Raw genomic sequence first — 24,980 nt, 5'->3', positions numbered from 1 at the left:
CTGTCAGTTTCCCTCTATGAAGCCTAAAATTGAATAGTGTTTTTACGTGTGAATTGATCTGCCCCCTCCCTCATCCCAAACACTATACTCCTTTTAATTCATCAGATCTTAGACTTGCGTTTTGGCCAACCATATAAAAATAGTGCTTATATTAAGCTAGCCCCCAAATAAAATACCTAAATCATTTTTACAAGTGCTGCTTTGAGGCACATCTCCCGTGTGCCAGTGAGTTTAGATCTAAATATAGGAAATTATCTTTCTATCTACTGGATTGCATCTTGTGAAGTTTAACCCATTTTTCCAGTCTGTGGAAATTGTTTGGATTCTGATTCTGTCTTTCTGTGGTGTGGAGGGCCGTGTCTAGTGTGGGGATTGTGATCCAGTGCCAGAGCCATAGAGCCACAGCAAGGGTCTGAGTCCCAGCTCCACTCTGTCTGGTTGAGCGGCCTTGGGCAATTTGCTTAGACTTTCTAAGCCTTCGTTTCCTCATCTGTAAAATGAAAATGACTAGTGCTAATGCTCGCCTACTCATCGGATATAGAGTTACAAGACTTTAATGAGATAATCCATACAAAATGCTTCTTAGCACAGGGTCTGGTCGTAAGCACTCATTAGCTGCCATTACCTTGATGATTATAACCATGCTACTGCTAGTTCACACACCTTCGTTCTTTTAAAAATGGCCATTTCTCCCCCCAAATCCTCCTGGCATCATAGTCCTTTGCTTACAGTGTCCCTTTAGCCTGGTTTTAGGTTCAAAACCTCTACAGCATCTTGGGTTCTTTCCTCTGCTGTGTCTCCTGTAACTGGAAGCTCCTATTGGCTCCTAGTAAAACTCATTTTATAGCCCACCTAATATTGGGTTCTTTCCATTTTTCATTTCCTTCATTTTGGTTGAGGCTTGTATTCTTTCACTTCTCTGCTATTAACAGTTTCCTCCTTCAACTCGCTACCTCCAGGTTCCACCCTCCTCTACTCCAGCTTTCACACTGCCGCTGGCCAGTCTTCTTCCAGCTGCTTCTGCCTTATCCTGCCGGCTCAGAAGCCTTCTGGCCTTCCACACCCAGTACCACCTCCCTTTCTGGTTTCATTCCCCTTCCTCCCTTGTACACACGCTGCCCTCCGGCCAAACCTGCCTGCCTGTTCCAGGCCTTTATGCTCTGTTGCCTTTCCTCATTGTGGTTCCTCTGCCTGGGCGGCCTGTCCTCCGTACAGACCTGGCCCCTGTGAACCCCTCCATGGTTCAGGGCTGTGCTTGCAGGTCCAGCTGACCAGGGTTGGAAGTGAATTGTATGACCTTAGGCAAGTGGCTTAGTCTGTCTTTGCAAGAATAATAAGTGCCCCCGAGTTTGCACGCAGCGCAAATAAGAGAAGTAGGTAAATCGCAGAGGACAGCACCTGACACAAGTTACCCCTCTCTTCCTCTAAGAAGTCTTCCCTGAGCAACATCACCATTTCAAAGGATTTCTCCCTCCTTAAACATTTAGAGCACAGAACATGTCTAAATTTTAGCCATCTCCCCACTCTTCACGCAGTGTTATAGGTATAAACTCATGGTATATTATTTTATGTTGCTTAAAGGAATTTTAAGGACTTTTATTTATTTATTTATTTTGTGATCAGGGTTTGTAATGATCACAAGCTTGAGTACTTGGTCGATCAGTATAAATAAATATTTATGGAATAAATCTAAATCTTACCTATCACAGGTCCTCCCTCAAGGCCCTGATGTGGTTTCTAGCATTTCTGACCAACATGGGTTTCTCTTTTTTTCTAACAGCCTATACCACTTGTCTCTCTCAACTGCCATAGAGCTTGACCACCTTACTGGATATTGGTCTCTTGTTGCCAGTTTACATGTTTATGTCCCTTATAATTCCTTACAGGTTGCAGGCAACCTTTAAGGGCTCAGCAAGTGTGGTAACTTCACTGAGAGCTCTCTCTGCAGCCAGGATCTTGTCATTGTCCTGGAGTCTGGAGAAATGTAGTTTAAACTACTGTAACTCATCTGAGGAAATCTGAAGGAAAGAGAATGGCCCAGGACAAGCCTGGGAACAGAAGTTGAGTAGTAAGGTCCAAGGAAGGATTTGTTAAGAAGAAGCTGGAAGCACTTGGCCTCTATGGGACATAAGTACTGCTTCACTGGGAGATATTTGGGGAATAAACTTTTTACTTCTTTCTTGTAGCATCTCTCATATGAGATTCCATCTTTACTGGTCTCACTGCTGCCTTGACAGCCAACAGCTGTGCTCAGTAGAGCCCCACATCATGTGCTAGAGGGAAGAAGGAAAGGGGCATCTGTACTCTCCTTGTCCTTAGGAGGACCAGTCTGATGGGGAAAAGACCCGGTATTAGTGTTTGGGGCTGCTATAACAAATTAACAAAAATTGGGTGGTTTAAAACAACAGGAATTTCTTCTCTCACAGTTTTGGAGGCTAGACGTCCAAAATCAAGTTGTCAGCAGGGCCATGCTCCTGAAGTTTCCAGGGAAGAATCCTTCCATTCCTCTTCTAGCTTCTGGTGGTCGTGGTCGTCTTGATGTTCCTTGGCTTGTAAACATCACTCTAATCTCTGCCATCATTTTCACATAGCCTTCTTCTCCCTGTGTGTTTCTGTGTCCCTGTGTCTCCACATGTCCTTACAATCCAGCCTGACCTCATCTTAACTAATGCACCTGCAAAGACCCTATTTCCAAATGAGATCACATTCATAGGTACAGTGGATTTGGACCTGAACATATATTTTTTTTGAGGAGGGCACAATTCAATCCACAACAGAGCTTATGTTGTTAAAGAGTTGAGTCTGGTAGGAAGAAAAAAAAACATATGTGGAAAAGTGGACTTAACACATCCAAACATTACATAAACTAGATACAAAGGAACATCTCAGTAAAGCCGTGAATAACCTATTTTATACCATATATATATATATACTACATGTATGTATATATTATGTATGTTTGTGTTTTTTCCAGATAAAGACTCAATGTAAAAAACAAACAATAAAACACTTAGAAAAAAATGTAAGAGCCTACTAGGGGCAGGAGAAAACTTAAGTAAACAGAGAGGCTGTAAAAGACACTATGGACACACTTAACTATATAAGGCAATTGACAATCATAAGAACAGATATGAAGATACTCGGAACTCACTAGCAGTCCAGGAAACACAAATTAAATAATGATGAAAGGTGTCTACGGCTGTGCCACTCTGAACAAGCCCGATCCTGTCTAATCTCGGAAGCTAACCAGGGTTGGGCCTGGTTAGTACTTGGATGGGAGACCACCTAGAAAGACCAGGTGCTGTAGGCATAAAAAATTAAAAAATAAGAGATTGTAAGCTGACAAGGTCCTTGCAATCTGTGGGGTCAACCAAGGGTTGCCTTGCCTAAAATAAATAAATAAATAGAATAAAATAATGATGAAATGTCAGTGCATACATGAGACCCAATAAAATGACAAGCCATAACTCCTGTTGTTGGTGGGGATGCTTTTGTACATTGTCAGCCAAAAGGTGAATTATTGGAGCCTTTTTAGAAAGCGAGATGACAACCTTACTTGGATCCTGATAATAATAACTGCAAGAAAACTTTTTTGTTTTGATACAATAGGGAAATATGAGCATTAACTAGCCATTTGATGATATTAAGGACTTATCTTTAAAATTTTAGGTGTGATCATAGTATTATGGTTAATTTTTAGAGTCCTTTCTTTTTCTTAGAGGTTCATGCTGAATATTTACTGATAAAATTATATAACACCTGGGAATTTACTTTAGATAATCCAGGAAGCAAGGGGATCGATCAGTGGCTGATGGTATGTATAAAGCAAGGCTCAACGCACTGCAGGTACAGCTGAATCCAGACCACCACCTGGTTTTGTAAATAAAGTTTTATTGGAATGTAGCCACACTCATTCAGTTATATATTCATTTAGTATCACTGAGGATGCTTTTGCGCTACAGCAGCAGAGCTGAACAGTTGCAATGGAGATCATATGGCCTGCAAAGCCTAAAATATTTACATATTAACTGCTCTTTATGGAACACCTTTGCCACTCATTGTCCATCAGGAAGCATGTTTGGCTACAAGTTTATAATGGCTGATGCTGGGGACTGACAATGTGAAGGCTTATTAGATTAGTCTTCATACTTATCTGATCTGTGTTTGGACTTTTCTATAATGAAAAGTTAAAAAAAAAATCTTTGGCCCAATAATCTCACTAATAGGAATCTCTTAGAAATAAAAGCATCAGTTAATAAGAATATATGTATAAGGATATTGTCAACATAAGAAACTTCTAAACCTGTAGAGAATTTTAATGAGTTTCTTTGAACCAAACTGATGACAATTGCCAGGAAGCAAAATCACAATGGATTAAGAAAATGCTCCGGAGAATGGCAGTTTTGCAGCTTATTTTATACATTAGAATCAAAGAAGACACAAGGAGGGCTCCTTGGTGGTAGATTAAGGGGGCGGGAGAAAGCAAAGTGGGGAGATCTCTGGGACTGGATAAAAAGTAAACCGGAGGGACACACACTTCTCTTACATTGGTGAGTACAAGAGAGTTAAGAATTAACATTTACAACGCAGAGAGATGGTATATGGAGGACAAGATAACCATGAGGGGTTCTGTGGTCTCAGGCTCTGGTGCAGTGGGTTGGTTATGCCCTGAGGGGCCTGGATAAAAGGGATTACTCTGACATTCCAAGGATCTGTTATCTTAGATGCAAAAAGACAACAACAGGCTTACTTAAGGTAAAGGTTGACCTTTGTCAGGAAAGCTACAGGCCCAGGACGTGACTACCCACCATGACCTGCTTTTACTTAAAAATTTTTATGTTCAGACCATCCTATGTGGTTACTTTCAGTCTCTGAGATTGTAGGGGCCCGCCACATAGGCCTCCGCTGAGCTTGTCAGGTTTAGTATGTGGCCTTTTTTTTTTTCATCCACAATGTTTACTAGAATAGTTTACAGTGGTTAAAAAAACTGGAAATAAATCGCCTCGCAACACGAGAATGCCTGTATAAATCATGTCCACCTGCACGCACCATGGAATATGATGTCGTCTTGTTAAAGAATGAACTAGAATTTTACTGGTCCGCTTGGTGAATTTTTCATATTTTCAAGTGGGAAAACAAAATGTAGAAAAGTCTATATGTGACAGTCATCTTTTTTATAGAACAGTGGCAAAATTAACCCCTTTGGTATATAGGAGTATGTGTGTGTGTCTTCATGCGTGTAGAGGGCGGAACAGGTTGTTAACGTGGCTTGGGGTGGAATGACATCTGTGGAAGGGAAGCAAAGCAAAACAGAAAAGGAAAAACCTGTACTTAAAAAAGTCTACATGATATGATCCCATGTATGTATTTGTATAAGTTAAATTCATATGTATACGTGCTTTGCTAAGTTAAGAAGAGTTATGATTTTAAAACGACTGGGAAGGAGTGAATATTTTTAATGCCCTCGATGTAGTAAGGAAATAAAAGGGAATTTTATTAGGACTTGGCAAGTGCCCAAGAATAGGAAAAGGAGACAGGAGTCACCTGGACCAGCTACGGAAGGCTCCACGGAAGGTTCTAGTAGTGAGAGAGGAGCGGCTGGATGATCTTTGGGCCACAGTCAGTCCCTGATCTCAGCGCCTCTTCCTCCTGCTCCCAGAGAAATAATGTTTCCCTGGGGGATGAAAAAGCATCCCTTTGTGCAGCCTTTAATTGCCATGTTGTTGTGCCAAGTGAATGAGTGGCAGGCGGGCATGGCAGCTGGGCACAGCCAATGCCAGGCAGCAAAGCCCGCTGCCCTAGGACAGCCTGGGCCAGCTGGCCTGGGAGCGCTGCCCACCTCTGCCCCTCATCCCCCAAGGCCTTGCATGGGACTGTGGGGAGGAGGGGTCTGTGGAGAGGGAGAGAGAAGTCATTGGTGTGAGAGAAAAGGGTGGGACATCTGGGAGGCTCTCGGCCACTCTCAGAAGCTTATTCATCTCATCCTCCTTTCCCCGCTCTCCCTCCTTCTTGTTTTTCAGACTGTCAGCATCAATAAGGCTATTAATACACAGGAAGTGGCTGTAAAGGAAAAACACGCCAGAAATATCCTTTTGGATGTTGCTTGGAATACCGATCCTGAGGGGGGTCAAATTGTGGGGTCAGGGTGAGGCGTACTTGCTCAGCTGCAGGAAGGGAACCCCCACACAGGCCAGGCCCCTGCAGGGTTTGAGCATCCTCATCGGCAGCAGCTGGCCTCAGAGACCACAGCCCATCAGGGTGGAAGGCACCAAAATGGCCTCCTAGCCTGGTCCTTCGAAGTTTACTGAAGATCCTGCTCCCCTCCCAGGACTTTAGCTTTCCGGAACTGCCTAGTCTTTGAAGTTACTTTCTTTTGAGATGCTTTCTCAGGGCATAGCAGGGATTTTCACCTATGCCATCAAGGTACTCCATAGGGCCACCCGACCACCCCCTTGGGGACATGATCATCTCAACTTCTGTGAGCATGACAGCAGAACAGAGGTCGGAGTGATTGGCCTTAAGCCAATGCAGGCATTCACCCTAAGCCAGAAGGGGAGAAGAAAGGGACCTCAATCAGGGTGGTTTAGGGAACTGGTAACTTGAAGGTTTTCACCACACCAGGTTGGCAGAAGCGCTGGGTGTCCACCACCATGAGACTGTGGCTTTGGAGGGAAATGTAGGGAGCACTCCAGATGGTGGATCCCTGGGGATCTGCTCCTGAGGTGTGGAGTCCAGGAGCTGGAGGGCTGAATTTCCCAGGGCCAAAGGAGAGGCTGCCAGTGGGGCTGAGCCTTGATCTGTGTGTGTTCCAGGAGTGGAGCAGGGCCTCAGCACAAGCGGAGGTTGGGCTTCTGTCAGAGATGGACAGTTCCTTCTTGCCTGGGCTCATCATGGTGGCTGCACCACAGTCAGGCCAGAACATCTGGTCTTGAAGCCATCCCACCTCAGTCCCTGGAGGAGACCCTCCAGGTTAGATCCCTAGAACTGGCAGGCCCTCAGGAAAGACTGCTAACAGAATGTACTGCTCTTTACTGGAGTGAAAGCAGCTTGTCTTTAGCAGGAGGATGCTTTGGTTGGAATTAGGGCTTTGCTGTGGGATGAAGGCTATAGAACCTTTCCTGCGTACCCCAGAAGCCTGCCCGACTGAGCCTAGCTAGACCTTACCTTTTTATTCCCAGAAAGACGCAGTCCTTTTGCCTTATTAAGTCAAGAAAACCAAACCCAGAAGTCTTCATTATAAGTGGCCCAATTGATTTTTTCAGAGGGAATTGCCCAGTCCTGCTGAGGATTTGTGATCCATCTGATTGGAAATAGGAAGTAAGAGAGAGATGGTTGTCATAGGCTGGTGTGCTCCTCTGGATGGCGAATTGGCACAAAGAGAACCAGGCCTACAGTGGCAGGGTCACGTCACACCCCTCCAGGGAGGCTGCCTGGGTCAAAGAAGGGACACTGGAGGGAGGGTCTAGAATCTCACCTTGAGCTCTCTAGCTCACTCTGGACCTTGAGTGGGCCCCGTGGGGCCTCCAAAAGCTATAGTTGTCTTGTCTGTTAGACGAAAGAGTTGGCCGAAGATTTCAAAGTTCTCACGTTCCAGTTCTAACATTCTGTGCGTCTCTCTGATTCACAATTTTTAAATGGTAGATAAATGTTGAAAAGATCAGCTCCTTGCAGTAGGGTTTTAAAGCCTCGTTAATGATATCACGAAACATTCTTTATTGATTCTTTTAAAGAGCATCAGCCACCCTGATGCTTCTGACTTCAGAAATGCCATGCAGACAACTGTTATCCTGGGCACCTAATTGGTGAAACAGGTTGCCCCCTCCTCTCCATAGTATCCACTTCTGGAGGGCCAGGGACTGAGTCTTATTTTTCTCTCTGTCCCTGCGTGCATTTTACAATGCCTAACACATCATGGGTGCATTAAAATGCTTATAAAAATCAAAGATGGACGGAAAGGTCTTCTTGCCTCTTTCAAAGTTGGGATGCTCAGCTAGTTCCATACCTGCTCTGGCTTCCGTCTCGGCAAACTGCTCTGAGGTAAAATAAGCATGAGGAGTCAGCATGAGGAGTCAGCACATGAGAGAGAAGGCCGCTACCCGTCTCTCCTCTTAGCTTCCTTCTAGACTGAGGACCTGTGTTTTACGTGAAAATGTAAGTTATTTCAGAAATCACTCTAAGACCAAAAGCTAATTTCAGCTTCCAGACCCAAGAGTCCATTTTCAAGCCCATTCTTCTCAAGATGCAAATTTTAGTCTAGGGAAGGAATTTCATGATACCTTGCAGATCAGAAGCAAAACAGCACGTGTTCTAGTTGAATCATATAGTTTGTGACTTGAGAAAAGTCTTTGTCCTAAATGGCACTGTGCTTCTTTCTTGAGCCTTAGTAAAGAACCTAAAGTTCTAAGGAAAAAACTATACTTGGGGTTGATGGTGCCCAGTTACTGGGCATATGAGGTCTGTTTAAGTAGAAAATTACAAAAGAAATGTAAAAAGGCCTCACTAATTACAGAGGTCTGGAGTGGTAACTTAAAGGCGTGTGAGGCCAAGTAGACGTTTATTACACTTAAACTGTGTCAGGCAGTCCCTGGGTGATGGGTATGGTTTGGACTTGGCCTCTCAGGAGGACGTGGCCCCAGGATTCCACATACAGGAGTTCAAGGTGTTGGCAGGTGAAGGCACCCCTGAAATGAGGCCAGGAAGGTTTATAGAAGAGGTGGGGTGTAAGAGTCATTTTAAGTTTGGGGAAAAGACACTTTGAACAAAGACTGCTGCTTTCAGGGCAAGAGCAGAGTGCCTAATGGAGTGGAGTCAGGTGCTGCTGGAAGAGGAGCCGAGGGTGCCAGTTGGCCAGGTTGTGGGGTCCCCAGCAGGGGCCAGGGCCTTTGATGAAGAGCTGAAGCATGTCCTTGCTTTTAAATAATGGATAAGGGAATAGTTTGAGAAACTGTAATGTGTTGTTGAAATGTTAGCTGTAATTACTCCCCCAAAGATCCCATCACAAGCTCAGCATACTTAGAGGAAGGGCAGAGTCCATCTTTCCACAGTGAAGCCCGAATTCCAACCAAATCGTCTTCCTGCTAAAGGCAAACCAGGACCACTAATGGCCCAGAGTGCACTTGTGCAAATTAGAAATAGACACCCCTCCCAAAAGACATTGTCATCTCTGTGGAGATTGTCTAATAAAATGGATTTTATTAGAGTGAGACACTTTATTGCCATTTGCCAAAAAATTGCCTGGATAAATGTATAGATCCGTGGTGTCTTAGTTATAAGTAATGTCCCCTCCTAGGTAGTGCCACTGTGCCCTGAGCACCTACACGACCTCCATAGTGGCCTGTTGCAGGCTTGACCCCAAGGATTGGCTTCCTAAGGCTGGGCCTGTGCCTTTGTTTTCCGTGACTCTCCCTCACCATGTATTCTGGGCACCCACCATGAGAAAGGGGCGCAGACCTTTTGGTCTGTTGTCAACCGGCTGCCCCTTTCCAGCAATGCTGTGCTCTGCTGGAAGTTCTGCCATGTGTTCCACAAACTCCTCCGAGATGGACACCCAAATGTGAGTTACTGGGGCTGCAGGGTATGGGCAGAGGGCCAGGAACCCAAATGGAGAAAGTGTGATTGCCTGGGCCACCAAAGCCACTGTCCATTCCTGCACTGAAGATGGCAACTGCCCCCTTCTCTTGGCCTTTTGTTTACTGATTAGAGGTGGGTTTGTCTCTCTCTGGTTGGCTTCTCTGCCCCGCCTCAAACCCATCTTTTACCATCCTCTGTCTCCTTTCTTTTTCTCTAATAAGCTCTTCTCTTCCCTCCCCAGGTCCTGAAGGACTCTCTGAGATACAAAAATGAGTTGAGTGACATGAGCAGGATGTGGGTGAGTTTGGGGATGCATCCAGAGGCTACCTGTGCCCTTTATCCTTCCTCAGAGGCCACTTGGACTATAGAATGGAACAAATTCGTCTCTTTCAACTTGTTTAGGATTTCTCTCAGGAGCATTAGGGAGGGGTCAAGGGTACCCCCCAAATATTACCATGATACTCACAGTCCTACCTGGGGTCCCTGGAAGCTGTAGAGAAGTTCTAGGGCCTGGGAGCTTCTCCTGCCAATGGACCCTCATGTCACAACACTCTCTAGGCATTAAGATCCCTCAGCAGTGACATTGCCACAGTTCCCACTTCTTTCCGTCCACTAGTCCTATGTGGGCCACAGTATGTTGAGAACTACCATTCCCAATTCATAATGCCAGTGCCTTAGGATAAGGGAGGAGGTAGGTGTCAGTATCAGAAGCAGATTCTGATATCCAAGAAATATGTGTATGGATGAGGGGTAATCTGCATTTTGAAGTTAATTCCAATGTGTCTCTTTGCCCCCACTGGTTGAGAACTATAACTAGTCCTTTTCTTCAAATTGTTACCTATATCTGTCTGTACTCACAAAAATGTTAGCAATTGTGTAGTCCAGTCTACGCATTACAGATGACAAATATAGGCGTAGAGAGGAAAGTGGCTTTTCCTAAGTCACAGGGCTAGTTAACGTGAACAAAGCTAAGAGTAGTCCCCAAAACTCCCAACTGGTGGCTAGAAAGCTTTCGTTATACGCCTAAACTTGTAGAGCTTAGGTCTTTTTCCTTTTTGTTAGAATTTTCCTGGTAAGTCTTTTCCCCTCCTTTTACTTTTGACTTTTCTATATTCTTATGTCTCAGAAATAACACTTGTAAATAGCAATTAGGTCGGTATTGTCAATGATTTATTAAAGATGGCAGTCTTTGTCTTTTAACTATGCATTAGCTCCATTTATATTTATCATAATGTTTAGATTATCATATGTTTATATTTATATTTCTTATCTTATTTTGTGCTATTTGTTCCATCTGGTTCCATTTCTTTTTTTCTCATTCCTCATCTTCTTTTGGATTATTTTTTTCTCATTCTATTTGTCCCTCATTGCTAGTTGGGAGATTAAAAAAACTCTGCTTTTATGTTTTATTTTTTGGTATGTTATCTAATAATTACTAAAGTGTATTTAGTTTATCAAGGTCTAAAATTCATATCTTTATCTGTTTCCTGTATCACACAAAGATCATAGAATATTTTAACTTTGTTCACTCCCTCTCAACTTGTATGTCATTGTCATGTATCTTAATTTTGGTTAAGTGTTTCTTTTTAAATCCTATAAAATATTTTACTTTAATTGTTTTATTTTATGCTCTTTATTTCTTCTTACATCTCAGGCCTTTCACCTGAGATCACTTTCTTTCTACCTGAATTATTTCCTTTAGAACTTTCTTGAGTGAGAGTGTGCTGGTGGCCGATAACCATTTTTACATGTTTGAGAATGTCTTTATTTCACTTTCATTCATGGAAGATATTTTCTCTGGGTTTAGAATTCTGCTATGATAGTTCTTTTCTCTGATCACATGGAAGATATTATTCAAGATAACCTTCCATTGACTTCGGGCTTCTATCATTTTCATAAAGTCTGCTGAAGCCAACCTGTGTTTTTTTCCTGGCCATGTTGAAGACCTTAGCATGTGTCTAGGTGTGAATTTATTTTGGACTCTTTGGACTTCTTAAATCTGTGGGCTAGTATCTTTCATCAGTTATGAAAAATTCTCATTGTTTCTTCAAATATTGCCTTTGCTCCTTCATTTTGTCTTTTCCTCTGAAATTTTGTTAGATGTATGTTAGACTTTCTCACTCTCTCTTCCATACCTTTAAACCACTATTTTTTTTTCTACCTGTTTGTCGCTATACTTCATTCTGGATAATTTCATTAGATCTGGCTTTTAGTTCACTTATTACGTCTTCATCTGGGTCTAATCTGTTATTAAATCTCTAAATAAGGTTTTCAATTTTAGCATAATTTTCACTTCTTGGAGTGCTTTTTTTTTTTTTTTCCAAATCTGATTGGCATTCTTTATATGTCCTGCCTATATTTTAAAAGTCTCTTATTTATTTAGACATATTAGACATAGTGATTTTGAATATCGTTTTTTATACTTCCATTATCTAAAGTCGTTAGAGATCCGTTTCTGTCATTTATTGTTTTTGATGAATTTTGCTTATGCTATGTAGCTTTATTTCTGTGCGTAGTTATTTCTTACTGTGAGCTGCTCGTTTTCCTTGGAATTTTATTTGTGGGAATTCTTTGGTGTCTGTAATGAAGGCAAGTTACTCCAGAGAGAATTGTCATTTGCTTATATTGAGATCGTTCTAAATTCTCAGCTTAAGGTTTTGTGAATTCTGGGCAGAATCCCTTAAGGACTGGCTCATGGGTCCAGTTATCAGGAACAGTTTTCCCTCTCTCTGATCACAACAGTGGTTTGAGGTGGTAGATATATGTGTCTGTATTTTCTTTTTCTTTCTTTTTTTTTTTTTGCAGTCCTCAGGGAGGACTCTTTCAGTGCAGGAGTGTGAATGTGTGTTATTTTCAATCTATTCTTTCTTCCCCTGTACCTAGGAAGCAGTCTCTTGGCTCTTCTGCTAGACTCAACTTGGGCAGGCCAGAGCCCTGCCTCCTGTTCATGGCTTGGCCCTTGAGGCCCAGAAAATCAAAGTTTAGGTTCACCTGTTTTGGCAAAATCTCCCCTTCCTCTCAACTTTATCACCCTGGCATTCCATTTACTTTCCCAGTATCTGTGTATACTCAGTCCCCTGCCTGAAGATTCCTTATTCTCTTGTTAGTTCATTCACGCCTTCAAAAAATTTTAATATTTTGCCCAATATTGCTAATAGTTTTTAGTGGGAAGGTCAACCCAGGTACCTAACCTGCCTTATTCAAAATATAATTCCTTTAGGTCTTTTTTTCCCCTGTGTAGTCTGTCTCTTCATTCGCCCAAGAGTTTCTGAAGTTAGAAACCTCTTTTACCTTATTATTTTTTAAATTAAGACCTTACCTTTTAAAGCAGTTTTAGGTTAACAGCAAAATTGAGTAGAAAGTACAAAGATTTCCCACAGACTCCCTGCCCCTACCCCATGCACACCCTCCCCTATTATCAACATTCCCCACTAGAGTGGTATATTTGTTACAACTGGTGAACCTACATTGACACATCATAATCACCTAAAGTTCATAGTTTACATTACAATTTATTCATGATGTTGTATATTTTATGGGCTTAGACAAATGTACAATGACGTGTATCAATCATTATGGTATCATACAGAATATTTTCACTGACTTAAAAATCCTCTTCATTCTACTTATTCATCCCTACCCCATCCTCCCACATGTGACCCCTGGCAACCACCAATCTTTTTACTGTCTCATAGTTTTGCCTTTTCTAGACTGTCATATAGTTGGAATCATATAGAATGTAGCATTTTTAGACTGGTTTCTTTCATTTAATATGTATTTAAGCTTCCTCCATGTCTTTTAATGGCTTGATAGCGCATTTCTTTTTAGCACTCAGTAATAGTCCATTGTCTGGACATACCACAGTTGATTTATCCATTCACCTACTGAAGGACATCTTGGTTGCTTCCAAGTCTGGGCAATTATGAAAAAAGCTGCTGTAAACATCCATGTATATGTTTTTGTTTAGACGTAACTTTTCAACTCCTTTGTGTAAAAACCAAGGAGTACCATTGCTGAATCGTGTGGTAAGAGTATGCTTAGTGTTGTAGAAACTACCAAAATCTTCCAAAGTGGCTGTACCATTTTGTATTCTCACCACTATGAATGAGAGTTTCTATTGCTCCATATCCTCAACAGCATTTGGCGTTGCAACTGTTCTGGATTATAGCCATTCTAATAGGCGTGTAGTGCTACCTTGCTTCAATTTATATTTTTCTGGTGACATAGGATATAGAGCATCTTTTCATATGTTTATTTGATTATATATATCTTCTTTGATGAGATGTCTGTTAAGGTATTTTGGCCCATTTTTTAATTAGATATTTTTCTTATTGTTGAGTTTCAAGAGTTCTTTGTGTATTTTGGATAACAGTCTTTTATCAGATGTGTCTTTCACAAATATTCCCTCCTTCCCATCTGTGGTTTATCTCCTTATTCTCTTGACATTGTCTTCTGCAGAGCAAAAGTTTTTACTATTAATGAAGTTCAGCTTATCAATTGTTTCTTTATGGATGGTGTCTTTGTGTTATATCTAAGGAGTCATAATCATACTCAAGGTCACCTGGGTTTTCTCATGTGTTATCTTCTACGAGTTTTATAGTTTTGCATTTTACATTTAATTCTGCAGTCCATTCATCTTTTACTTTTTGATCCTTATGCTTTTTCATATGAAGTATAGTTATCTTTGATGGTGAGAATATTTTTGCTTCTTTTTCTGCTTTTTTGTACTTTCTGATTTTTCTCCCGATAAATAAGTATAATGTAAAAATTAATAAAATATGGATTTTCACAGACAATATATTATGAAATACTGTCATCTCTGGCACTGGTGTTTTTAACCTCTGATTACTCAACTCCCTTTGAGGCATGTTTCAGTGCAGTTCTTTATTCTAGAGGATATAGATGCATTTAAAAGAAAACAGAGAAGTCAAAACTCATGGGGGAGCCATAGCTATTCAGTTTTAAGGGTTCTTTGTACCCCCGCATCCCTCCCTCTTATGTACATAACTGGGAGTTGCCAGAATTGTTCTGCTAATCATAGCTTCTTCCTAAATACTCAGGACATGACTACATGGGCAGACTCCATGGGAAGGCTTATGCTTCACCTGCTAGGACTAGTCCTATTTCAAATCCTCACCCATTCATAATATCGTAGATGCTTGTAGTCCTTTGGAGTCCATCTGGAAGAGGGGTTCACTCTCCTGTGCTTAGAGAAACAGAAGGAAGGAAATAGCCCATAGCCAGACTGTGATTACTAAGAGTAGGAGACTTAAAAATCTTTAAAAAGTAGCCTTGTCCGGAATTTATACAAAGGAAGTCCTCATGTTTATACACAAGATTATACTGTTAGAATGTTCATTGAAACATAGTTTATAATAAAAAAGAAAAAAAAAACTTGCTTACAATTAAAATGTACAGCAATAAAGAGTTGGTTTAATAAATTATAGTACGTACTTATAATGTACTAGGTAGGCACTAAAAATAATGATACAGAAGAAAATTTAAGAAGATAGAAAAAAATTGCAGCATGTTAAGTAAAAAAAGAGAAGTTGATTTCAGTTTATACTTGAAAATAAAGGTGGAGTCTACAGCCATGCCACCCTGAACAAGCCCAATCCCATCTGATCTCGGAAGCAAAGCAAGGTCGGGCCTGGTTAGTACTTGCATGGGAGACCGCCTAGGAAAACCAGGTGCTGTAGGTGTAAAAAAATAAAAAAATTAGAGATCGTAAGCTGACAAGGTCCTTGCAATCTGTGAGGTCAACCAAGGGTTGCCTCACATAAAAATGTTTTTTTTTAATTTAAAATATTTTAAAAAATATTTTAAAAGGTGGAGCACAGAGGATTTTTAGGGCAATGAAACTACTCTGTATGATATTGTAATGGTAATCCATGTCATTATATATTTGTAAAATATATTTGTACATAAGGATGTACAATACAAAGAGCGAACCCTAATGTAAAATTTACTTTGGATGATAATGATACGTCAGTGTAAGATCATCAGTTGTAACAAATGTCTCACTCTGATGCGGGATGTTGACAGTAGGGAAGGTTGTGTATGTGTAAGGAGTATACAGGAAACCTCTATACTTTCTGTTTCATTTCATGAAAACTATTCTAAAAAATAGTCCATTTAAATTGAAGAAAGAAAATAACACCTTGTACCCCGAAATGTTAGGCATGATTATATCTGGTATTTAGATTAAGTGTGATTCGTTGTACTTCTCTATATTTTCCAATTCTTTAACAATGGACATTTATTTTTATAATCAGAAAAAAATACATTTTTAAAAAATGAAGTCCTGGCTGTAGGTCTTTCAACTTGAATGTTCCTAGTGTTGACATCTTACTTTATTTCCTCTTCCTGGAAGGGCCACCTGAGTGAGGGTTATGGACAGCTTTGCAGCATCTACCTCAAACTGCTGAGAACGAAGATGGAATACCACACCAAAGTGAGTCTTTGACAATTCTGCTCCCCCTGCAGTCTCCTCAGCACCTCAGTGACCTTAATTGTCAGGTCTTTCAGGTAATAAGAGGAAACATTTGATAGGGTGACCGTGGTCAGGCCCCGGGATGTGGCCCACGTCATCTGCACCTTTTGTTCCTCATTGTGCAATTAGAAAGAGGAATCCTATCCAGCAGTTTGCCTTATGAAAATGTTTTAAAGGCACTGACTTTACTGTTAATAAAAACAATTCTTTCATTTATATAGTGAGTTTCTACACAGAACCTTCTTTTATTCAATATATGACTTTAGTCACTATTTCTTATGCACTTAATGATGTAAAACTGTATGCTCGGTACCAAGTGGCATATAAGAATAAGTAAAAGTGTCAGCTCTCTAGGAGTTTACAGATTCGTTGGAAAGAGAAAGCTTACGTATTTGCAATAGCTGTGTATAGTGCAAAGCAGCTGTGTATAGTGCAAAGCAGCTGTGTGTGCCTGTGGAAAAATGCTTGAGATGTTCTGAAATGACAGAGGGTTATAGTGTCTGAAAGGATGAGATGAAGGAAGTGGGGCTTGAGATGGACCTTGAAGGATGGGTGTGTTGTTAACATGGTGGGGAAGAATGGCATGCCATGTGGGAGAAAAACCGCCCAAATTAGGGAGCTGGCAGTGGAAATGGAGAAGAGAGGCGATTTAAAAGGAAGTAACATAATTTAGTGGCTTTTATCTCCATTATCTTTTATGAGCTTGAGAGGTAGCTTTGATTCTTTGAAAACATCCTAGTCTGTTAAACCTTTTCTGTACATCGCTTAATTGTCACAATAACCCTATAAAGTAGGTATTAATTATATCCTAGGAATTCGAGACTCAGGAAGTGGTTGAATCCCTTGCCTGAGTCACATAGCTCCTCAGTGGTAAGGTGGAGATTTGACCTGTGTGACACTACAGCCCATGCCGCTTTGTGGCCTCCCTTCCCTCCCCTCACGTCTCACTGAGTGCCTGCCCAGGGCCAGGACTAGGTAGCTCTGAAGAGAGAAAGGTGAATAGACTTTGTTCCTGCCTTCAGGAATTGTAATTTGGTTGGAAGAGAAGTGGTAGAGGGAGACGAGATAGTACAGTAAGGACGAGAATTGAAAGAAGCAGAAGGTGGTACAAAAGCACGTAAGGGGGTGTCTAGCCCAGACTCAGACAACCAGGTAGGCTTCTCAGAGGCAGTGACACCTGAGTTCAGTCATAGGGTATTACAGTTATCTGTGCTACAAAACACATCACCCCAAAACTTAATGGCTTGCAACAACAACAATCCTTTGTTATCTATCACACTTTTGGTTTTTCAAGAGTTCTGGAAGGGCTTGGCTGGGCAGTTCTGGCTGGAGGTCTCAGGCAGTTGAAGTCAGATACTGGTTGGAGCTGCAACAGTGTGGGGCTGGCCTGGCATCACTCTCTTCATGAAGACTCAGGGCTAATCAGGGCTTCCTCACAGCCTAGTGATTTTCCCAAGGAAACAAGGTAATAGGGCATGGCATTTTTGAAACCTAGCTCAGTAGTCACAAAGCATCCTCCCCACTGTCCTATATTGGCTGAGGCAGTCACAGAGGTCCCTAGATTCAAAGAGAAGGGACAGAGACCACATCACTCAAGGGAGAAATGTCAGAGTTACATTATAAAGAGAGCATATTTAATAGGATACATTATGGCAGCAATATTTGGAAAATAGCCTGCCCTCTGACCCCACAGTTCCCCACCATCTGTGGAATACACTCGCCCCTCCCCCAGACCTATCTGCCACATAGTGGGTAGAGGGGAGAGGGCTGACAAAAAAGGGTGGGGTAGGCATTCCAGGCAGAGGAATCAGCTGTCAACAGTAGGATGAGGCCCAGGACACTTTGGTGTTCTGTGCATGTGGAACTTGCAGTAGATCTACATTAGTGTGTGAAACAGGCAAGGTGGAGAGCAGCAGGCGACTGGGTGGGTGCTCGAGACCATCCCAGTTGCAGAGTGGAGGGAGGACTTGGGGAGAGCCAGGCTGTCAGCATAGAAGGTGGTGAGAGCCAATTAGGACACTTATCCATGAGACAGACAAAAGATGGAACTTCCTAAAGTCTAGCAGGAAAGGAAGAGAGAAGGGGCAATAGCTAGAAGGAGATGGGGGACCATGGGAAGACTTGGGCAACAGGAAGAGGGACCGGAGTGTAGGGAGATGGAGTAGGACTTGGGGAGCTCTGGATTTTAGGCTCCGAGAAAACAGGACAGGTATGCCTGTCTCCTTGTGTCCTGTGCCTGGCCAGCATCTAGCCTAGAACAGGTGCTCAATCAGGATTTGTTGGATGAGTAAGAAAATGAACCAGAACCCAGATCGGATCCAATATACACAGGAGGGGCAGATCCAGAGTTAGGGAAGAAGCAGCTCTTCTCTGTTGAAGTTAAAGGAATGGAAAGACAGCTAGGTATGGAGGGGTAAAGCAGGGAAGGGAGTGGGACGCAGGAGCTGAGGGGGTGGGGTTACCAATGACATACCAGTGATGTGCCGTCACACCAGGACGATGGCTTCTGCTGGGCACCAGGTTTGAGAGCCAGTTATTGATGGGAAGGGGAACCATCAGGCAGTGGCGAGGACACTAAGGCTAGAGAACTTGACTTAATAGTGACTCCAGCTGTGAGTCCTCCAGGGACATTTGGTAGCTGATCCTAGGCACAGAGTATTGACAAAAATCCAGGCCCGCCAGGTTTAACAAGTGGAAGGACAGGCAGCAAGAAAGGTGAGGGCTTGGGGGAAGGGGCCCAGATCCCCATGATTTCCAGATTGAGAGAGAAAATAAATACAGCCAGAAGGGATAGTAAGGGAACTGACTGTCTCTGAGACAGAGGAGCCAGTGGTGGGCCCGAGGGCAGGTGAGGACTGCAAAGGCAGAAGGCAGGGTGTTGTAGCCAGAGTGAGGTGCCAAAGTGGAGGGTTTCTGTCTTCAGAGCCTAAAGTATTCACACTGGAATTCAGGACCCCCCTTGCTGGACTGGTCATCTTCCTCCCTATGCCAACCTGCACTTCAGACAGACCACACTGAGGAGGAGATAATGGTACAGATACTCAAATGATCGATGATATCAAATAATTTCTCCTGACTTTGTGGGTGCATTATGTACTCTTTTTCTATCTTCAAGTGTATTTTATTAACTATATTTTGCTGAAGCTAATACGAGAATGGCTTTGCCTTCCCTGAAACCACAACAGCAGTTTCGGGAAATGGCCCCAGGACAGTGGGATGCCTGGGTAGGATTCAGAATGTACTGGGAATAACAAATGCTGCGCCACCTGTGTCTCGTGGCTGAGTTAGGGCTGACTGCTCTTAGACCCTGGGTCTCACTGCCCCACAGGAGGACGTCTTTAGGAGAATATCCCAGGACACAGATTGTTAGGGGGGACCCTCTCCCGGCACCCAGGAATGGGTGGGGGCTTATCTCTGATGACGGGTAGTGGATGTTCTTTGGTGTGAGCTTTTCGAGGGGTCTGTGTGTATGTGAGGTTGTGTGCCCCGACACCATTGCCCGGGGAGAGGGTAGGCACGAACTGTACATGTACACGCCATACAAGCAGAATCAAGCCTGCTGCTGCCCGGGCTCAGTGTAGATGGCTTACCCGATGTCGGCTTAGTTGAGCTGTATAGCAAGCTCTTGAGGTGCCCTATTCTGACTTCCTTTTCTTTCTTCCCTTCCAGAATCCCAGGTTCCCAGGCAACCTTCAGATGAGTGACCGGCAGCTGGACGAGGCTGGAGAGAGTGACGTTAACAACTTGTAAGTGGCTGTCCTCTTGCTTTGGACCTGCTGGAGAAGAAAGCTTTTGTAGAATCAATCACTTTCCATTAGGGTCACAGAGGGCCTGATGGTAGGGGTGGGGGCTAGGGTAGGGACTAAAGCCCCTGGGTGACTTGGCTTTGGGGCCACTTACTGATGGTGCCTCATCCAGAACCCTTCCAGGCTCTATCCTCTGTTCCCCTTCACTCTCCAAGCCCAGTGTGGTACCTGTCCTCTCCTTTTGCCACTGTCACTGGTGAGTTCCCCAGCTTGATCTTCAAATGTCCTTAATACGCACTTATGTGAGAGCTAAGAATTAGAGTGGGCGCGTTAGTGTGTGTGCGCACACGCATTAGGGGTGGAAGCGGCAGCACAGAGCACAGGGGAAGGGACAGATGAAGCGCTGACCTTGGGCTGTGAAGTCTAAGTGCCCTTTCTCCCTGGGTCCAGCTTCCAGCTAACAGTGGAGATGTTCGACTACCTGGAGTGTGAACTTAACCTCTTCCAAACTGGTGAGTCTCTCCCTCCCATTTGGCCCAGGCTTTCATGGGAACTGCCTAATTCCCAGCCTTGACTCCCGCTTAGACTAGCCGTCCTGGCCCTGCTCCCCATAGGGCCACGAAAATAGAGACTGAGGGCCACACCCTGTTTCTGCTGTCTCTGTCCCTTGTTCAGGGAGGGGCTGAAGCTCTTGGACATTTTCAGAGTCAGTGATTTCATATCTGAACAGAAAGACCACACTCCCTATGCTGTTGGCTTCTCTCCTGAAGGCCAGGCCTCCAACAGCCCAAAGACAGGCCCAACCTCTGTGACTGTGGCCCCAACACTGACTGGTCCTTTGGCCCAGCCCTGTCTGCTACTCAGCTGGGCCAGCACTCAGGCTGAATTTCTGCTCTGGAAGAAGGGCTGCTGCTTGCTGTTTCGTTGATAGCCAGGGAGAAAGCTGGTCAAGTTGAGTTGAGTTTTTACCCAAGTCCACATAAGAAGCCCACTAAGTCCTAATTCCCTAGTGGGGGAGCACTTCCAGGCTCCCTCCTGCTGAGAGTTCTGGTGCCTCCAGGCCGCCAGCCCCTAACACTTCACTGAAGAGCCAATTCTCTCAGATTCAAGATATACCATCACAAGTGTCCAACTCTATAAAAGTGCATTCTAAACTGCAAGTATTTGTGCACAAGCTTGGAGACCTTCTTGGCATTTGGACACGCAGAGCCTACTCTTGGGGCTTTGCTTCTCCCATGAAAGACAGAAACTCTCTCACCCTAAAACGCACTTTGCTCAGCATGTTCATCTGTGCAGCAAATATAACTGGCTGATTACGTTCCAGCTCTGTACAAGGCCTGTGACAAAGCAGCAAATTCTTTACTATTTTGACCAATCGGTTCAGTGCAAGACATGATCAGAGGAACACCAGAAACAGCTGGAAACTGGTTTGTAGGAGAAATAAGGTACTTGGCCTACTAGCAACCTGTTTGAGCAAGGCCTTCCACAAAAGTCAGTAGAGAAGTAAAAATGAAACAAAATACAGCCCCTGCTCTAAGGCATTCCGAGCAAGGTAGGAGAATTGGTATAGAAGCATTTTTGGCTTAGTTTTTAATGCATTGGAAATGTTTTCATAAAAGTATACAAACAACTACATATCGTTACAGCTAACTTTCAGTTATTTAGCTTTGGGCAGGAAAGGCCTATGTGGATAATTCAGAATTCATTGACATTCAGCTTTGGAATGTGCTTAATCTGAATGCAGATATAAGTGATATTCTTGGAATTGCCATCCTTGGGAGAGTACAGTCTAGAAGTCACCCCTCAGCCTACCTCCTTCTCAGAGTCTACCTGGCACTGCAGCAGTGGTTGGGGAAAATAAGGCAAATGTTTCAGGCTTTTCAGTTGTCCCTTCCAGCCCCTGACACTGTTGGAGTAAGCGGAGGTGTGAGAACACCCACCAGGATGTGGGGAGGCTGGGAGAATGAGTATGTGGCGAAGGCAAATGCCCCACCGCACATGGCCAGCTCACTCCCACCTCCTGATACCTGGCTCTGTTTTTATCCGCATTTTTCACTTATATTATTAACACTAGATGCTGAGCCCCTCCTCAGAATCAGGAACCATACCCTATCTATCTATGTTCTAGCCCAGTACCCGGTCTGTAGCAAGCAGTCAATGACAAAGTTCAAGAACACCTGCCTTAGATGAGCACCAGTGAAGAAACAGCAGGTGAACAGGGTTCATAAAATGGTGTCAGCATCCAGCTGAATGCTCTGGGATTATCTAGGGGAATTAGCTACTTAGAGTTTTCTAGAAGAGTGCTACCCGAGTCTTGGCCCAAAGACCGATTTAGAATCAAGAGCCCTTTTCTACATGTCTCTTTCGCCACCCTCCTCATCCCCAGTCACCTACAGTGTGACACAGAAATCACGAGGGCTGGTGTCAGAAGAAGTCTCTCTAGCTTCCGAGTTGAAGTGTGCGACCCTGTAAGTTTCGACCCATATCCTCGATGGGTGTCACCGGTTTTCAGCTATGGGAAACTTGGGCCAATTACATTTTAACTTTTATTGTGATCACTTGAGGTGGTTCTCGAAGTGTGGTCTCTAGACCAGCAGCATCAGCATTACCTGAGAACTTGTTAGAAAAGCAAATGCTCGGGTCCCACCCCAGACACAATGAATCTGGGGATGGAAAATCAGTGTTTTAATAAAACCCCTAGGTCTGCACTGTCCAATATGGCAGCCACTAGCCACGTGTGACTATTTAAATTGATTACAGTTAATAACATTAAAAAGTCAGATCCTCAGTTGCACTAGCCATTTTTTAGGTACTCAGTAGCCACATGTGGCTAACATTGGACAGCACCTATGGAACACTTCTATTATCACAGAATTCAACAGTGCTACCCAGTGATTCTGATGCATGCTACAGTTTAAGGACCACTGAGCTAGGAAATACAGCTTTCAACCCTGGCTGCATAGTAAAATCACCTGTGGGACTTTTGAAACCTACTGATCCTCCAGTCTCACTCCAGACTAATTAAAGTAGAAAGGGGTTGTGGGGGAGTTGCAGGCAGACATTAGTAGTTTTTAAATTTGCCGGGATGATTCTAATCAATCTCCAAGCCAAAGTTGAGAACCACTGCACAAAGCTACACACTTTATACAACATTCTCATTTAATTTTACCAGACCCTTATGCAGTATGTGCTATTAGATCCATCTGCATTTTACAGAAAAGCATCTGGAGACACAGAGAGCTTGAGTAACTCGTCCATGGTCACACTGCTCTAGATGTTCCTGGATGCCAAGTGACGTTCCTGGAAAGGAGCAGCAGGCCGGGAGATGGAGCAGTTTGTGATTCCTTGCCAGAGTGGAGGCTAAGGAAGCCAGTAGGCTTGGGGATAGCCACCTTGCAGTGACAGCTGCTTTTAATTTGTGTCAAGAGGAAAGGCTGCCTTTTAATTAGAACCGTTTGGGATTTTTAAATTTTTTTTTTCAGCTGCCAGACTGAGCCAGTTAATGGGTTAGTGCAGTCAGGGAATGCTGAGCACGGCAGCTCTGGGCCTTCCTCTGGGGCAGTCCCACTCACTGAGGGCCTGCAGGAGAAGTCTCTCACTGCCAGCCACGTGTGGAATCTCCGGAGGTGGTAGACAGCTGCTGCAGGCAGGAAATCGGCCCTGGCCAATGGTGTGCTCTGAGGGTCCACAGCCAGGCATCCAGTTGCTTTGTTTAGGAGCAAGAGGCAGGGGGTTTCATGTGGAGGGGTCTCTGAAGCAAGACACCGGGGAGCAATGTGCTCTCTGGAGCTTGGGAGAATGGAGGGAAGTACTTTTGTTGACCTGCTCCCCCACGAACCTCCATCAGCTTTTTGATCCTGATGGTCATCCTCCTCCCAGCCCCCGGCCTTGGTCCTCATAGGCTCTCTAGTCATCCACCCAGGGCTCTTGTACATCCCCCCCTTTACTGTCCTAACAACCCTGTGACAAACCATCATAAAGCCAAGGCTGACTTATTCTCTTCCTCGTGTTCTGATTAATGTTTGTCTTTCCCCATATGTTAACCATTGCCACCACCAGATGGGGTGCTTCTCAGGGTCACGGTTACCGTCAGACTGAGTTCATGCGTGAGAGGAAGGGCTAGATTGGCTATCTCAGCACCCTCTTTCAATCTTGAAATTCTAATCACCCATAAAACTGAAGCCTTCCCTTCAATAAGCGCTCATCTCCCCATTAAGTCAGAAACTCTAAAAAAATGGTTTCAGTCTTTCTGATCAGCCTGGGGGCAGAGGCCACAAGACTCCTCAAAGACAAGAGGGAAGATATTCTCCTCATCCAGGCGCTCCCTCAGGCTGTGGGTAAATCTCCTCTTTCCTGGGCTTCCACAGGGCTGTGCAGAGAGAATAGCAGAGTCCACTTGTAACTGATCCGTGGAGCATCTTGGCCGACAGGAGCTCAGGCTCCTAGTCTAGCCATGGCTGGCCACATGGCCATTTTAACTCGCCACCTCTCAGCAAAACCACTTAACTTTGTGACCACCTTCGAGTCACTTACCTTCAGCTTCCTCAACTATGGAACGGGTGTACCTTTAACCTATCATGTAGGAGTGGTTAAGGGTAAAATGCATTAAACGAGATAGTGCATGCACGGAGTAGGTGATCGGTATATGTGAGGCCCCAGCTTTCTGCCCCTCTGAGAAGGTCACCTGTAGGTTCCTAGCTCCAGCGCCTCTTTCCCTTTTACTCCCTAGTGTTCAACTCTCTGGACATGTCCCGGTCCGTGTCAGTGACAACAGCTGGGCAGTGCCGCCTTGCTCCACTGATCCAGGTCATATTGGACTGCAGTCACCTGTATGATTACACTGTCAAGCTTCTCTTCAAACTCCATTCCTGTGAGTACACTGGCCAGATCCTCTCTGAGCTTGTGGCCAGGAGGATCTCAGCCTGAGCCTGTCCTTGGAGAAACAAGGCTCCTTGGAGAAACAGGGTTCCTCGGAGTCTTGGGCTTTCGGCCTTTGTTCCAAAAGGCCCCAGAGGCTCCAGCTGTCTCAAGAAGCACAGGGCACAAGCTTTGATGCCCAGGGAAGCACCTGGCTTGCCATGGTGGTGTCCCAGGATGAAGTCTCCCTCTGCCTCTAACTTCACTTCGTCTCCATCCATACATGGCCAGTATCCTAGGAACCACACAAATGA

General features: G+C 43.9%; 1 protein-coding gene and 2 pseudogenes across 1 annotated transcript in view; all 3 read left to right on the top strand.

Moving 5' to 3' along the window:
* Positions 1-24,980, top strand: part of HIP1 (huntingtin interacting protein 1) — a 128,114-nt gene that overhangs the window by 77,092 nt on the left and 26,042 nt on the right. Inside the window, exons 2-8 of the mRNA XM_011371536.2 lie at positions 6,021-6,084; positions 9,411-9,553; positions 9,812-9,868; positions 15,944-16,024; positions 19,733-19,809; positions 20,260-20,321; positions 24,539-24,679. Of these exons, the coding sequence (XP_011369838.1) occupies positions 6,021-6,084; positions 9,411-9,553; positions 9,812-9,868; positions 15,944-16,024; positions 19,733-19,809; positions 20,260-20,321; positions 24,539-24,679 (625 nt within the window). The remainder of the gene's footprint in view (positions 1-6,020; positions 6,085-9,410; positions 9,554-9,811; positions 9,869-15,943; positions 16,025-19,732; positions 19,810-20,259; positions 20,322-24,538; positions 24,680-24,980) is intronic.
* Positions 3,192-3,310, top strand: LOC111746566 (annotated as a pseudogene).
* On the top strand, positions 15,154-15,272 carry LOC111746553 (annotated as a pseudogene).

Source organism: Pteropus vampyrus, unplaced genomic scaffold (assembly GCF_000151845.1).
Source record: "Pteropus vampyrus isolate Shadow unplaced genomic scaffold, Pvam_2.0 Scaffold193, whole genome shotgun sequence".
NCBI lineage: Eukaryota > Metazoa > Chordata > Mammalia > Chiroptera > Pteropodidae > Pteropus > Pteropus vampyrus.
The sequence above is the reverse complement of the archived record's forward strand: the minus strand, read 5'-3'. Positions and strand labels throughout refer to the sequence as shown.